This window comes from Pleurodeles waltl, chromosome 4_2 (genome assembly GCF_031143425.1).
Source record: "Pleurodeles waltl isolate 20211129_DDA chromosome 4_2, aPleWal1.hap1.20221129, whole genome shotgun sequence".
Lineage (NCBI taxonomy): Eukaryota > Metazoa > Chordata > Amphibia > Caudata > Salamandridae > Pleurodeles > Pleurodeles waltl.
In genome coordinates, this window is record NC_090443.1 from 1,045,790,371 (window position 1) to 1,045,806,704 (window position 16,334).

At 46.0% G+C, this 16,334-nt stretch overlaps 1 protein-coding gene across 1 annotated transcript in view; it reads right to left on the reverse strand.

The window, feature by feature from the left end:
- The window catches only part of SLC15A3 (solute carrier family 15 member 3), a 115,038-nt gene that overhangs the window by 17,779 nt on the left and 80,925 nt on the right, over positions 1-16,334 (reverse strand). Inside the window, exon 6 of the mRNA XM_069233033.1 lies at positions 8,217-8,375. Coding sequence (XP_069089134.1) covers positions 8,217-8,375 — 159 coding nt within the window. The remainder of the gene's footprint in view (positions 1-8,216; positions 8,376-16,334) is intronic.

The window sequence follows — 16,334 nt, forward strand, 5'->3', positions numbered from 1 at the left end:
CATACCCACTGCATAGTGCAAGGAGGCACTGGAAATATGATCCTGTGCACACACTGAAAATGCTTCATGCACCAGACCCACTGCATAGTGCAAGGAGGCACTGCAAGATATGATCTTGTGCACAGAACTGACATGCTTCATCCACCATACCCACTGCATAGTGCAAGGAGGCACTGCAAGATATGATCCTGTGCACACAACGGGCATGCTTCATGCACCAGACCCACTGCCTAGTGCAAAGAGGCACTGCAAGATATTATCCTGTGCACAGAACTGACATACTTCATGCATCCGACTCACTGCATGATGCAAGGAGGCACTACAAAATATGATCCTGTGCACAGAACTGACATGCTTCATCCACCATACCTACTGTATAGTGCAAGGAGGCACTGCAAGATATGATCCTGTGCACAGAACTGACATGCTTCATGCACCAGACCCACTGCATAGTGCAAGGAGGACCTGCAAGATATGATCCTGTGCACACAAGCATGCTTCATGCACCAGACCCACTGCATAGTGGAAGGAGGTCCTGCAAGATATGCTCCTGTGCACAGAACTGACATGCTTCATGCACCAGACTCACTGCATAGTGCAAGGAGGCACTGCAAGATATTATCCTGTGCACAGAACTGACATGCTTCATCCACCAGACCCACTCCATGGTGCAAGAGGGCACTGCAAGATATGATCCTGTGCACAGAACTGACATGCTTTATGCACCATTCCCACTGCATAGTGCAAGGAAGCACTGAAAGTTAGGATCCTGCGCACACAACAAGCATGCTTTATACACCAGACCCACTTCATAGTGCAAGGAGTCTCTGTAAGAGATGGTATGCACACAACGGGCAAGCTTCATACGTCAGACCCACTGCATAGTGTAAGGAGGCACTGCAAGATATGAACTCTGGCACATACCGGGCATGCTTCACGCGCTAGATCCACTCCATAGTGCAAGGAGGCCCCCGCTAGATATGATCCTGTGCACACAATGAACATGCTTCATGCTCTAGACCCACTGCATGGTGCAAGGAGGCACTGCAAGATATGATCCTGTGCACACAAGGGGCATACTTCATGCACCGGACCCACTGCATAGTGCAAGGAGGTCTGCAAGATATTATCCTGTGCACAGAAATGACATGCTTCATGCACCAGACCCACTGCATGGTGCAAGGAGGCACTGCAAGATATGACCCTGTGCACAGAACTGACGTGCTTCATGCACCAGACCCACTGCATGGTGCAAGGAGGCACTGCAAGATATGATCCTGTGCAGAGAACTGATATGCTTCATCCACCAGACCCACTGCATGGTGCAATGAGGCACTGCAAGATATGATCCTGTGCACACAAGCATGCTTCATGCACCAGACCCACTGCATAGTGCAAGGAGGACCTGCACAATACAGGGAGTGCAGAATTATTAGGCAAATGAGTATTTTGACCACATCATCCTCTTTATGCATGTTGTCTTACTCCAAGCTGTATAGGCTCGAAAGCCTACTACCAATTAAGCATATTAGGTGATGTGCATCTCTGTAATGAAAAGGGGTGTGGTCTAATGACATCAACACCCTATATCAGGTGTGCATAATTATTAGGCAACTTCCTTTCCTTTGGCAAAATGGGTCAAAAGAAGGACTTGACAGGCTCAGAAAAGTCAAAAATAGTGAGATATCTTGCAGAGGGATGCAGCACTCTTAAAATTGCAAAGCTTCTGAAGCGTGATGATCGAACAATCAAGCGTTTCATTCAAAATAGTCAACAGGGTCGCAAGAAGCGTGTGGAAAAACCAAGGCGCAAATTAACTGCCCATGAACTGAGAAAAGTCAAGCGTGCAGCTGCCACGATGCCACTTGCCACCAGTTTGGCCATATTTCAGAGCTGCAACATCACTGGAGTCCCCAAAAGCACAAGGTGTGCAATACTCAGAGACATGGCCAAGGTAAGAAAGGCTGAAAGACGACCACCACTGAACAAGACACACAATCTGAAACGTCAAGACTGGGCCAAGAAATATCTCAAGACTGATTTTTCTAAGGTTTTATGGACTGATGAAATGAGAGTGAGTCTTGATGGGCCAGATGGATGGGCCCGTGGCTGGATTGGTAAAGGGCAGAGAGCTCCAGTCCGACTCAGACGCCAGCAAGGTGGAGGTGGAGTACTGGTTTGGGCTGGTATCATCAAAGATGAGCTTGTGGGGCCTTTTCGGGTTGAGGATGGAGTCAAGCTCAACTCCCAGTCCTACTGCCAGTTCCTGGAAGACACCTTCTTCAAGCAGTGGTACAGGAAGAAGTCTGCATCCTTCAAGAAAAACATGATTATCATGCAGGACAATGCTCCATCACACGCGTCCAAGTACTCCACAGCGTGGCTGGCAAGAAAGGGTATAAAAGAAGGAAATCTAATGACATGGCCTCCTTGTTCACCTGATCTGAACCCCATTGAGAACCTGTGATCCATCATCAAATGTGAGATTTACAAGGAGGGAAAACAGTACACCTCTCTGAACAGTGTCTGGGAGGCTGTGGTTGCTGCTGCACGCAATGTTGATGGTGAACAGATCAAAACACTGACAGAATCCATGGATGGCAGGCTTTTGAGTGTCCTTGCAAAGAAAGGTGGCTATATTGGTCACTGATTTGTTTTTGTTTTGTTTTTGAATGTCAGAAATGTATATTTGTGAATGTTGAGATGTTATATTGGTTTCACTGGTAATAATAAATAATTGAAATGGGTATATATTTTTTTTTGTTAAGTTGCCTAATAATTATGCACAGTAATAGTCACCTGCACACACAGATATCCCCCTAACATAGCTAAAACTAAAAACAAACTAAAAACTACTTCCAAAAATTTCAGCTTTGATATTAATGAGTTTTTTGGGTTCATTGAGAACATGGTTGTTGTTCAATAATAAAATGAATCCTCAAAAATACAACTTGCCTAATAATTCTGCACTCCCTGTATGCTCCTGTGCTTACAAGCATGCTTCATGCACCAGACCCAATGCATAGTGCAAGGAGGACCTGCACGATATGCTCCTGTGCCCACAAGCATGCTTCATGCACCAGACCCACTGCATAGTGCAAGGAAGCACTGCAAGATATGATCCTGTGCACACAACAAGCATGCTTCATGCACCAGACCCACTGCATAGTGCAAGGAGTCTCTGTAAGAGATGGTATTATGCACACAACAGGCATGCTTCATATGCCAGACCCACTGCATAGTGCAAGGAGGCACTGCAAGATATGAAGTCGTCCACATAACTGTCATGCTCCACGGACCAGACCCATTGGATAGTGCATGAAGGCACTGCAAGATATCATCTCGTGCACACATCAGGCATACTTCATGAGCTAGATCCACTCCATAGTGCAAGGAGGCACTGCAAGATATGATCCTGTGCACACAAGGGGCATGCTTCATGCCTCAGACCCACTGCATAGTGCAAGGAGGCACTGCAAGATATGATCCTGTGCACAAACGGGGCATGATTCATGCACCAGACCCACTCCATGGTGCGAGGAGGCACTGCAAGATATTATCTTGTGCTCAGAACTGACATGCTTTATGCACCATACCCACTGCATAGTGCAAGGAAGCACTGCAAGATATGATCCTGTGCACACAACGGGCATGATTTATGCACCAGACCCACTGCATAGTGCAAGGAGGCACTGCAAGATATGATCCTATGCACACAAGGGGCATGCTTCATGCCTCAGACCCACTGCGTAGTGCAAGGAGGCACTGCATGATATGATCCTGTGCACAAACGGGGCATGCTTCATGCACCAGCTCCACTGCATAGTGCAAGGAGGACCTGCAAGATATGATCCTGTGCACTCAACAAGCATGCTTCATGCACCTGACCCACTGCATAGTACAAGGAGTCTCTGTAAGATAGGATCTTGTGTACATAATGGGCAAGCTTCATGCGCTAGATCCACTGCTTAGTGCAAGGAGGAACTGCTGGATATGATCCTATGCACACAATGAATATGCTTCATGCACCAGACCCACTGCATAGTGCAAGGAGGTCTGCGAGATATTATCCTGTGCACAGAACGGACATGCTTTATGCACCATACTCACTGCATAGTGCAAGGAGGCACTGCAAGTTATGATCCTGTGCACACAACAAGCATGCTTTATGCACCAGACCCACTGCATGGTGCAAGTAGGCCCCACTAGATATGATCCTGTGCACACAATGAACATGCTTCATGCACCAGACCCACTGCATAGTGAAAGGAGGTCTGCAAGATATGATCCTGTGTACACAACGGGCATGCTTCATGCACCAGACCCACTGCATAGTGCAAGGAGGACCTGCACGATAAGATCCTGTGCACAGAACGGACATGCTTTATGCACCATACTTACTGCATAGTGCAAGGAGGACTGTGAGATATTATCCTGTGCACAGATCTGACATGCTTCATCCACCAGACCCACTGCATGGTGCAAGGAGGCACTGCAAAATATGATCCTGTGCACAGAACGGACATGCTTTATTCACCAGACCCACTGCATAGTGCAAGGAGGCACTGCAATATATTATCCTGTGCACACAAGGGGCATGCCTCATGCACCAGACCCACTGCATAGTGCAAGGAGGACCTACAAGATTTGATCCTGTGCACACAACAAGCATGTTTCATGCACCAGACCCACTGCATAGTGCAATGAGATGGTATTATGCACACAATGGGCATGCTTCATACGCAAGACCCACTGCATAGTGCAAGGAGGCACTGCAAGATATGATCTTGTGCACATAATGGGCAAGCTTCATGCGCTAGATCCACTCCATAGTGCAAGGAGGCCCCGCTAGATATGATCCTGTGCACACAATGAACATGCTTCATGCACCAGACCCACTGCATAGTGCAAGGAGGTCTGCAAGATATTATCCTGTGCACACAACGGGCATGCTTCATGCACCGGATTCACTGCATGGTGCAAGGAGACACTGCAAGATATGATCCTGTGCACAGAACTGCCATGCTTCATGCACCAGACCCACTGCATAGTGCAAGGAGGCACTGCAAGATATAATCCTATGCACACAGCGGTCATGCTTCATGCACCAGACCCGGTGCAAGGAGGCACTGCAAGATATGATCCTGTGCACACAACGGGCATGTGTCATGCACCAGACCCACTGCATAGTGCAAAGAGGACCTGTTGGATGTGATCCTGTGCACACAATGAACATGCTTCATGTACCAGACCCACTGCATAGTGCAAGGAGGTCTGCAAGATATCCTGTGCACAGAATTGATATGCTTCATCCACCAGACCCACTCCATGGTGTAAGGAGGCACTGCAATATATGATCCTGTGGACAGAACTGACGTGCTTCATGCACCAGACCCACTGCATAGTGCAAGGAGTCTCTGTAAGAGATGGTATTATACACACACCAGGCATGCTTCATACGCCAAGCCCACTGCATAGTGCAAGGGGGCACTGCAAGATATGATCTCCTGCACACAGCGGGCATGCTTCATATGCCAGACCCACTGCATAGTGCAAGGAGGCTCTGCAAGATATGATCTAGTGCACGTAACGGGCAAGCTTCATGCGCTAGATCCACTCCATAGTGCAAGGAGGCCCCGTTAGATATGATCCTGTGCACACAATGAGCATGCTTCATGAACCAGACCCACTGCATAGTGCAAGGAGGCACTGCAAGATATTATCCTGTGCACAGAACTGACATGCTTTGTCCACCAGACCCATTGTATGGTGAAAGGAGGCACTGCAAGATATAATCCTGTGCACAGAACGTACATGCTTCATGCACCAGACCCACTGCATAGTGCAAGGAGGCACTGCAAGATATGATCCTGTGCACACAAGCATGCTTCATGCACCAGACCCACTGCACAGTGCAAGGAGGCCCCGTTAGATATGATCCTGTGCACAGAACTGACATGCTTCATGCACCAGACCCACTGCATAGTGCAAGGAGACACTGCAAGATATAATCCTGTGCACAGACCTGACATGCTTCATGCACCAGACCCACTGCATAGTGCAAGGAGGCACTGCAAGATATGATCCTGTGCACAGAACTGACATGCTTTATGTACAATACCCACTGCACAGTGCAAGGAGGCACTGCACAATATTATCTTGTGCATAAAAAGTCATGCATTATGTGCCAGATCCACTCCATAGTGCAAGGAGGCACTGCAAGATATGATCTTTTGCACTCAATGGACATGCTTCATGTGCTAGACCCACTGCATAGTGCAAGAAGGCTCTGCAGGATATGATCTTGTGCATAAAGAGGGCATGCATTATGTCCCAGACCCACTGCATAGTGCAAGGAGGCTATGCAGGATAGGATGTTGTGCACACCATGCATAGTGCATCTGCTTGTCCCACTGCATGGCACAAGGAGGTCCTGCTAGATAATGTCTTGTGCACACAACGGGCATACAGCATCTGCCTGCTTCATGCACCCGACCCACTGCAGTGCACAAGGCCTCGCTAGATACGAACTTGTGCACAGAACGGGCATGCTTCATGCACCCAACCCACTGGAACATGGTTCTTTCCTAATAACTTTGGTGCTATTTGATAAACCTTAATGAAACTTTCCTAAAGACATTTTCTTCTGTCTCAGCTCCTAACTGGAAAGTTTTGGAGGGGATTCGTTAAGCGGGAGAGGAGAAAAAGGAGGGTCCCAAAACGTGTTTTCCTCATTTATTTTTCCATAGGAACTTTAGACTTAGCTGCAGCCCAAACCGCTGAACGGATTTACACCAAACTTTGCATAGAGCAAGATCTTGGTCTGGAAAGTGTGATTTTTGTGATTTGGTGTAAATCCTCTCAGTAGTTTTTGAGCAACTAATGTTCAAAAACTCTGTATATTTCATGCCCCGGAAGATCTGTGGGCCGACAGACCTCATGGACAGATCGCATGGCTGTCACCTCATCAACAATGATGAGGTGACAGCCATCTCAGGACTCGGGACTCCATCTCGAGTCTCAAGAAATAAAGTAAAAAGAAAGACATAAGAGCGCAAAGTAGGGATACCCTGGCCCCCCAGGCCTGGTGGTGGGATCTCTGAGGGACCCTGCCTGGGGACAAATATGTTTTTATTTTTTTGTCAACTGTGCCGCAAATGTGCAGAGGATCTACTCATGCCCTTCACTGCTAATTACTTCACATATTACATAATTAACAACATCATTTTTTACATCATTGATAATATCACTGCAACATTTTTTATGAAATTATTGACGAGAGAACTGTGCATGGCGGGGCGCCAGTTATAGTTACCTTAAGGTACGATTTATAGTTACTGGAAATAACTGTAACTGGTGAATTTAGTGGCTGTGTACATTTAACACGTTACCTTGTTACTGAAAATGTCACCTAATGATAACTTTACTTTAACCTTTGGGTTTTTGTTCAGGAATATATTGTGGGCCCTAGTAAGGCATGCAATGTACATGATTTGGTTCTCAGCCGCACATCAGAGTCTGTTGCCTTGTTCCATTCTCTTAACACTGCTAGTGGTCCGCCTCTCAGCATGGTGTTAGGTGGCGCTGCACTGCTGATGATTCCGTCTTCTGTACCGACTACGTGCCCCATCACCAGGCAGGAAGTTAGGTTACACTGCACTGCTGCCTGGCGACACCGTTTACTCGGCTTATCGGCAAGCACAGTGTTTGGCGGCATCAGAAGCCAATTCTGCCATCCTTCATACTGCCTTCCAGCACTATGTGGTGGTGGTGCTGCACAGCCGGGGGCAGTACGGTGTTATGTATCCCATCTCCATGCCGGGTGACCCACCCACTCTTAGAACATTGGGATGTTGACAGCACCACCGAAGACAATGGAGAAGCTCCGGGATTATAATGGTCGGTAGAAGCCCGGAGCTCCAACATTCTAATGTTTGTCTTTCTGGTTCCTTCTTTCTAATTGAATACATACTACCGGTAGTGGGCGGAGTGTTCTAATAGCCTTATAGCCCTTCTGCCTCTGGCTATACCGGTTGTTAAAGGCCCTCTCCCTCATTCTACACCTTAGCCTGAGGCTCAGGCCTGTAACTCGGGTTCAGGGCCTTTAACAACCAGTATAGCCCTTGGCAGCGGACCACAAGGAAATGCGACCTAAGTAACTGCCTCAACGCACTGGGCATGCTATACGGCAGGAGAGTGGCATTTCATTGTTTCACCTGGAATGCTGGCAAAGATCTCGCTGATGCCGATAAGCAGGTACTGAGGAATCTGCCACCAAATAGGCAACGAAGCAGCGAAGTACACATCCCTGCCGATCGTCTGGTTCACCACCAGTTCTTGATGGACGTAGAGTAGTCGCTCAGTCTCCAGGATGCCTGTGGGAGGAGAGGCGTAAAGTAAGTTACCACGGCCACCGTCTTAGTTGAGCACATATTCAGGAACAGGTTGCTGGATGGCGGTGGACCTTCGCTAGAAGAGAAACCCACCCAACAGTTCCACCTTAGTGGGCACAGAAGTATTCTATGGCCACTGAAAAGCCAAGGTCTGATTTCTGCTTCCTGCGGAAATGAGGCCTGGTGTATCTTGTGATGTGTAAAAACATTGGTTGGTTGTGCAAACAGTGTAAGAAGAATTCAGGGGGCACAGCTGGTAGACGGTAGTAAAGGTTCTAAAACATGAATTCTATAGATGACAGCACCTTGGCAATTTAAAGGAACTGCACTACTATTTGAATCAACTGTGATTCTTGATTTATATTACTGAACAGTGCTGTTGTTTAAATATTTTATTGTTGTTGTCACTTCAGTTCGTGGACTTGATAAAGTTTGGTAGCACGCTGAGGGAAGTGTTGAAGAGGAGCGGCGAGTTGGTCGAGACCCTGAGTTAAATACTAAAATGTCATGTAAACGAGTCACGCAGTGCCCCACACTTATCCCAAACCCTGTTGCACTTGCACATCTAGCCCATGGGCACCCTGTACCACCGCACAGACGTCTCGTACCATTTCGACGCTGATGACACTTCACTCTACACGAAACCTCCTCCCCAAGCCACGGGCACCCTGTACCGCAGCACAAACGTCTCGTACCATTTCAATGCTGTTGACACTTCACTCTACGTGAAACCTCCTCACCAAGCCATGGGCACCCTGTACCACCGCACAGACGTCTCGTACCATTTCAATGCTGTTGACACTTCACTCTACGTGAAACCTCCTCACCAAGCCTCTCCAATCAAGCACTACCAGGAGTGATCAATTTGTTCATTGTAGAACACAAGCCGGCGCTAGTACCCGAGACAAAACCACTTGCTGTAGAAGAGAACGGTGTACCACCCGAGTCCACCACAAGGAATTAAACGCCTCATCCCAGAGGAGGAAGCCAAGCGAGTGACACTAGTTCTAGCGCTTTAATGTCTGGATATCAACAACTCTGCTCTGTGGACTCCCCAAGGTTCACCTTGTCCCTCTCAAGACAGCAGTTCAGGCAACATCTAGCCTCATGATACTACTACAACTACTAGTAATCATAGCAATAATAATAATGGAACTTCCAAAGCGCATGGCTATCTCAAACCCAGGTGTCCCTGCACCAGACTCCAGGCTCCCGTGAGATAAGCACTCGCAACAACAGCAGATCAATTTTTTCTAACCAGCCGAGCCTTCAATCGCTTTCTAAAAAGGAGTTCCGAAGGGGCCGGTCGGATGGATACAGGCAGCGAGTTCCAAAGTTTTGATGCAAAAAGACTAAAGGAGCTGCCACCCATGCGCACTCTTCTAACTCTAGAAATACACACCCTGTTCACCCCTGATGATCGAAGGCTCCTCAGAGGCGTATAGGGTTGGATGAAAGGCTGTATATACCGAGGGCCACTGCTTGACAGAGCTTCATAACAGTGGCATAATGCCTTAAATATGATTCTCGCTTCAATGAGAGCCAATGTAGCTTGGCAAGTGAGGATCCCTTGGAGACACGCCTGGAAGATTAATCAGTAGACGAGCCACTGTATTCTGCACTCATTGAGGACGCATCATGCAAGACTGGACACCCCTAGATATATCAACGTGCAGTGGTCCAGCCTCGAAAGAATTAAGGCCTGGACCACAGTTTCCTCGCAGTGTCTGGGGGGCACATCAATGATCCTTTTTAAGGTTTTAAGGACTCCAAACCATTTCTTAGCCAATGCTGTGATTTGGCTGTCAAAGGACAGTTTCTGATCAAACCATATAACGAAGAGGGAATCTGGCCACATTACTCCACTGCTGGTCTCATTCAAATGGCTATCTACAAAGCAAGACGCCCGTCAAGCTAGCGTGCATCACATATAAAGCAATATATTCAGAGGCTTCTCAATACCTGGAGAAGAAACTAACCATATCAGGATGTCTGTGCTCCCAGAAAAGCAAACACACCCACCTCCTTTAAATACTAGCCTGCAAAAAAAGGAAAAAACAGGCCTGTTCTGGAAAGGCACCCATGTTCTGGAGCTCCTTGCCATTCCTTACTCAGAACACTTCCTACCTACATGACCTCCAACAGGGACCTTAAAGCCCTAATGGTCCAACCTGAAGTGTCTCCTGAATAGAGCACTTGTCTTATCCCCTTGAGAAGTTGCATTTTTGGAGCAAATGGTGAGAATGAGATTTGAGTTTATTTTTGGGGGAGGAGGGGGTGAAAGCTGTTGATTATTTAGCTGCAACAATGTGCAACTAATTACTAACATTTGTTAAGTGCTCTGTCCTCTCCATTAGACTGATAACAGGTGGGGAGGAGAGGTGTCTGGGTAGCTGCCATGAATTAGGATGTAGTTGCATTCCTCCCCCACATGGACCTCCCTTCCTGGGTCATTTACAACATGTACAAAATAAATCCTTCAAATCTGATTATCAAGAAATGGTTTGTTGACATGTGAGGATGAGATTCTATAGGTGTCTTCTGTGGGTGAGGAGTCGCCAGGACTGAAAACTCTTGTTGTGAGAGTGGTACTGGTCCTGCAGGAGCTGACAGTACTGGGTCTTGAGACCGTGTGTTCTCCGCGTGTCGGGTACTGGGTTTGGTAGAATTGTTTTTTTCTGGATCTGATTACACATACATTGAAGACATTGTTAGAAAGGCTCCCCCACCTGTGCCATTCTTGGGATAGCATGAGCAAACTGGTGCACTTGATAATTCAGAAAAGCTATTTTCTGCTGTTCTTTCATCTTCACCTGAAATTAAATTGATTTTCAGCTTTCCGCTCATTTTTTCTGTCACCTTATTCTTCCTCTAAAACAGTTTTATCTAACACATGGGTACTCACAAACATTTTCTGTGGGGCCACAAAGTATGCTCTAAAGTGTGCCCAGGGGCTGTACTGATGCCAGCAGCACAATGGGGTTTTGTGGGTGGGGTGGCGGAGGGGTTTAGGTGGTGGTGGGGGAAGCAAATCATGTTGAGATCAGTGAGTTATTGTGTTATTTTGAGTGTTCTCCTGTGAATGAAGCCCCTAGCCTCTACGAAGTCATAGATATGACAATACTCTGTTTTTCTGTCTCTGAATTGCTATCCCTTTACCACACCTTGGGGTAGGCCTTGAGAGTGAGAAGTGTAAAAAGTAACTTGATGATTATATTGGAATGAAATAGGATTGCACAATGTGAAACCAGAAACCTAGTATCAATCCTGGCTTCCCCACTTGACTAAATTGTATGATCCTAGGCCATTGTCTAATTTCATTTTGCCTCCTTTTTCTTCATTATCACAAATCAGAGCACTTTGAAATACGAGAGTTCAGGATATACGCTGTCCAAAATCTTCATTTGTGTTTGATTTAATAAACTATAATGTTGTAGATGTGTAATAATCAATTTTTTCCAGGTGAGAGAACGCATGAATATTTCTACATTCATTTTTGAAAACTATCAGTTTTAGAAAAGATTCTTCTGAGTGCACTGATATAAACTGATGTACTAAGGTGGAACGCGTATGCATGATAATAAAATACACTTTTTTGAATTATGAAGAAATTGCATCATTTTTGCACATCTGTTTCAAGGTTTCTTTAACAATTAATGTGTTCTTAAGGTTAAGTGGTCCAGGGCACCTTATTTGCTTCTTCTAATTTGCGTCTGTTAACCTGTAAATAAACACCTGCACATTTATTTCATATCTTTCTGATTGTTAGTGATGTGTCAAGTAAGCAGCAGTCCAGTGCATGCGTTCAGCAGCAACCCGCATGTGAAGGTCAGGAGGGCCGCATGTTGCCCCCGGGCCGTACTTTGAGTATCACTGATCTAACACAATCTTTGGTAGCACTGAAACCTCCATGACATGAGATTCAACTTCTGTATAAGAAGCAATGTTGCCAATGTCGTATCCGCATAAGATGAGAATCTCTTTGTCGAGGTCCTTACAGAGTCGTTGACGAGGGCGGTTGTTAAGGTAGGCTTTGCTGACTCTATGGGGGTATCAGTGGACATGAGATCTAGTAGCAACAAACTACCAAGAGGCAGACTGCCACCAATCACCAAAGAGCAATCATAGACAACTATTTTTGGTACTTTTATGGATATTGGCAAACAAATTGAAGTTACCAGTTTTGGCGAGGTTGTCGTCTGGGAGGGCGCTTAGGGAACATGCCGGCCTAGACCAGGTCACAGATTTTTGGCTTTTTATCCTTGAATTCAAAAACAGATTCTGATTTTGTGTTTTTTAAATGCCACCCTCCTCTTCATATTTTGACCAGCAGGTGTACTTGTGGTGGAAGCATTCCCGCAAAATGGGATTTGCTTTTATTGAGCGGAAACGCAATACTTCTTAGCCCGTCTATGCCTTTTGGCAACGATGTTGATGTCTTCTTGAATGTGGAGGATGATGAAGAAACCAAATAGATTTTTTAGTCCATAGGATTCACAAGGAATTATTGCTGTGCTTTCTTCAGCAGGTCAGGCATGTTATAGAAACTGCTCCTAGATAAATTGGAAGGGGATATTCATATTTAGAGGGAGGCAAAGCTAGTCTTCTCTCATAGGGGTTACTTTTACTTATATAGTTACACCAGTAATAGTAGAAAACTGAAAATATGTTCACAAAGGGAGGTGGGATAGGTGTACTGCGCCATATTTAAGAACAATACATGTCATTATCACTTAGTTTTAGGGGAGGAACCCAGGGGATGGGCTGCATAGACTCATTTACTAAATGCTTGCCTTCTGGGCATCTGTGTTGAAAACACCAAGGATTCACAGTCTGGAGATGGGGAGAATTTAATACCAAGCAAATCTATGGACAATGCAATATCTGGAGAAAAAACAATATGACCATTACAAAATAGTGCACATGTGCCTCAAATCCTCTCTTTTCTATATATTTCAAGGCACATTTACCCAATACCCCTCTGCATACAGACTGCAACCCTCATGACATCACTGATTGAAGGGTTCTTGGGACTATGGCGTCCTGATGTCCTCTAGTGGACTGGTGCAGTACCTGATTACAGCACATTAATAGACAACGCAGGCACTCAATGTAGAAAATGACCCCTAGAGAGGCCTGGATTTACAGACCACAAACTAAGCTGAGAAAATCTAAAGGATGCTGAGAAAAAGAACATATCAATGGCCTTGTGAAGGCGTGCTTAAGAGGTTGGCTGTATCAAGGGTCCTCTTCAATGTCGCCATGCCATTAAATGGCCAAAGCCTCAGACGCCATGAGGATGTCCATCAAATGTATGCTGACAAGACTCAGCAATAAACCAAAACCACAGGCACATGTACACATCAGCTATCCTAGGGGCATGGATATTGCATTGTAACAGCCTATACTTAGGGATGGAAAAATCAATCTTCTGTGATCTTCAAGCTGATAAGATGACCTTAGGTGCCTCTTAGCATTGTCGTGTCTCTTCCCTCCTTCAGAACCTACATTGGCTATCCATCCATGTGACCTTCAAACCTGAAATATAGTCCATCACTGACTTTCTGGAAGAAGCCTAACACATCTCTCATAGACTTGTTAAATGCATACCTTGCAGATCTCTCTGCTCTGCCAGTTCAGTTGCTGTAGTAATTCCTCGCTTCGCTAGATGCCACCTAAGAGGCAGGGCGTTCTCTACGTGGGCTCCTCGTCTGTGGAATTCATATGCACTGGATTGCTGCCACCTTCGATTCAGGAAAGGTCCCAAGACTTGGCTCTTTCTTTCTTCGTGATCTCAGAGTATCTTTCTTGATCTTAACTCTTGGTGTTAAATTTGTCATAAATCAGGGCCAAGAGGCACTCTACGCAATTTACAAGATGGCATAACCTATAACACAATGGGAGCGCGAAGAGCGGCTAACGTGGCATACTAGAATCAGAGACTGAATCTCTACGTTTTCTCTCCCTTCTCTCCTTAGAGCCTGACTTTTTGGCAGTAATATGTTATTTCCGCACAGTAGATGTAACGGATCACATGTACTGGTTCTGATTTATGTTATCGAGTAGCACGCCATATTTCATCGTGTGTGCTTATGATGTAAACCCACTGTTCCACGTCAAGTGCACACCAGTGCTGCTTCCAGGCATGTTCAAGTGGTGGTGATAATGCTATTTCTGAATATATCCTCGCACTTATTGCTATGAACTTCGTACAAGCTGTAAGCTTGGCGTTAGTCCTTCTCTAGTGTCTATCATTAAAGGTTGGCTTCTGTGTGATTGCCCCAGATAAGCATAGGGCACAGACCTACCGGCGAGTCCCTTCCCTTTTCCACATCATCAAACCATTTCACTAAGTTAATGGTAATTGGTGAAACCATATAGATTGTGGTACCTGTAGGTTCGTTTTGGGTCATGCAGTTGTGATGTCATCTCAGAAACTCCCTATCAGTTCCCTGAAGCTGGTGAGGTCTTAAGGGCTAGGCAAAGGTACACACCTGTGGCCTTATCACACATGTTCCACCAATTTCTAAGCTAAGAGAGGCTCAACCCTGGATGGCAGAGCAATCTGCTCCAAACTCGCCTCTTCCTGTGTGACTCCCCCTTTTCTTAGATGGTATGCTCTATGGTGAAGTAGACTGTATTAGACCAGACTAGTCCATGTGGGAGTTCACCACCAAATTCCTTAACAGATGGGGAAATTAAATCCCTCATTGGAGCTTCAGCTTTCAGATGTATAGAGGTTCTCCTTTCCTTTTCTTATCTCTACAAGTCACTGGTTTAAAGTCAAGACGTCTTAATCTATAGAAACTGAGCATATGGACTATCTGACTCATGCAGAGCTGCACAGCCCTGTCTCTAACTAAGAGTATATTACGCAGTAGAATTACTATTACAGCTACGTAGACAAAAAGAGGGCCTTCTCTGTCCCGTTGTCCAGGGTACCAACAATTTCTCTTGACCTCCAGGACCAGCATCTTCCAGTTCAGCTACAGCGCCCACTGAATGGACATCTCTTTGGGCCCTTGGATGCTCTGTTGGGGCTAGAGGACCCCTTAACGTTTGGAGACATCAGGCCATGTGGTTTGTCCCCCACCTCTGCCCTGAGTCTGTCTGTGGTACGGCCTGTCTTGGGAGATGCCATGGCTGTCCAGACATTGCCGCTAGACACATCTGGGTTCTGAGAAGCTCATGGACTATATCCACATAGTGTAATCTCTGCAGAGGGTCCAACTTCACTGCTAAGACCGTATAAAATGAGGAAAAATGGAGACTTGAAACCCTTCAGCCATTTCCACAAAGATTAAGAATACTGCACCCTTCAGAGGACATAGTTTTACACTACAGGTTTCATTCAGAACAAGGCACCAAATCCATTGGTAATACCAACAGATGCGGTTAAGGTACGCTCTATATTACCACTGGAATGATGTGCCTGACGGAAAATATGGGGCATAACTTGCAGCCAGCAGGTTACTTCAAGTCCATTTTGCATGTTGCCTAACACCAGCCCTTTGCTGGAGGTAACGGATGACGGAATTAGAGTTCACGGATGCGGACGGTTAGATGATAAGGACATCAGTGACTTAAAATCACAGATTAGTAAGCATGTCTGGTAACCTGTTTACCTTATATTTGTACACAGACGTGACGGATAGACCGTCCGTCGTATTACAAGTTCCATAGGATACAATGGAATTGTATTTGGTGGACGGGATATCCGTCGCGTTTGTGACAGAGTAACTCCGTCTGCCAAGATCGTAATCAGGCTCTTGGTCTAGAATCAAGTTTAAAGCGCTCTTGGTCATGCACAGAGCATTCTATCAGAAAGGACCTATGTACATTCAAGATAAGCAACAAAAAAAATACCTCCCTTCTGGGACACTTCTTTCAGAAAATCATAATTTGCTGTACGCCCCTAAAGAGCAGCGTAAAGCCAAATCT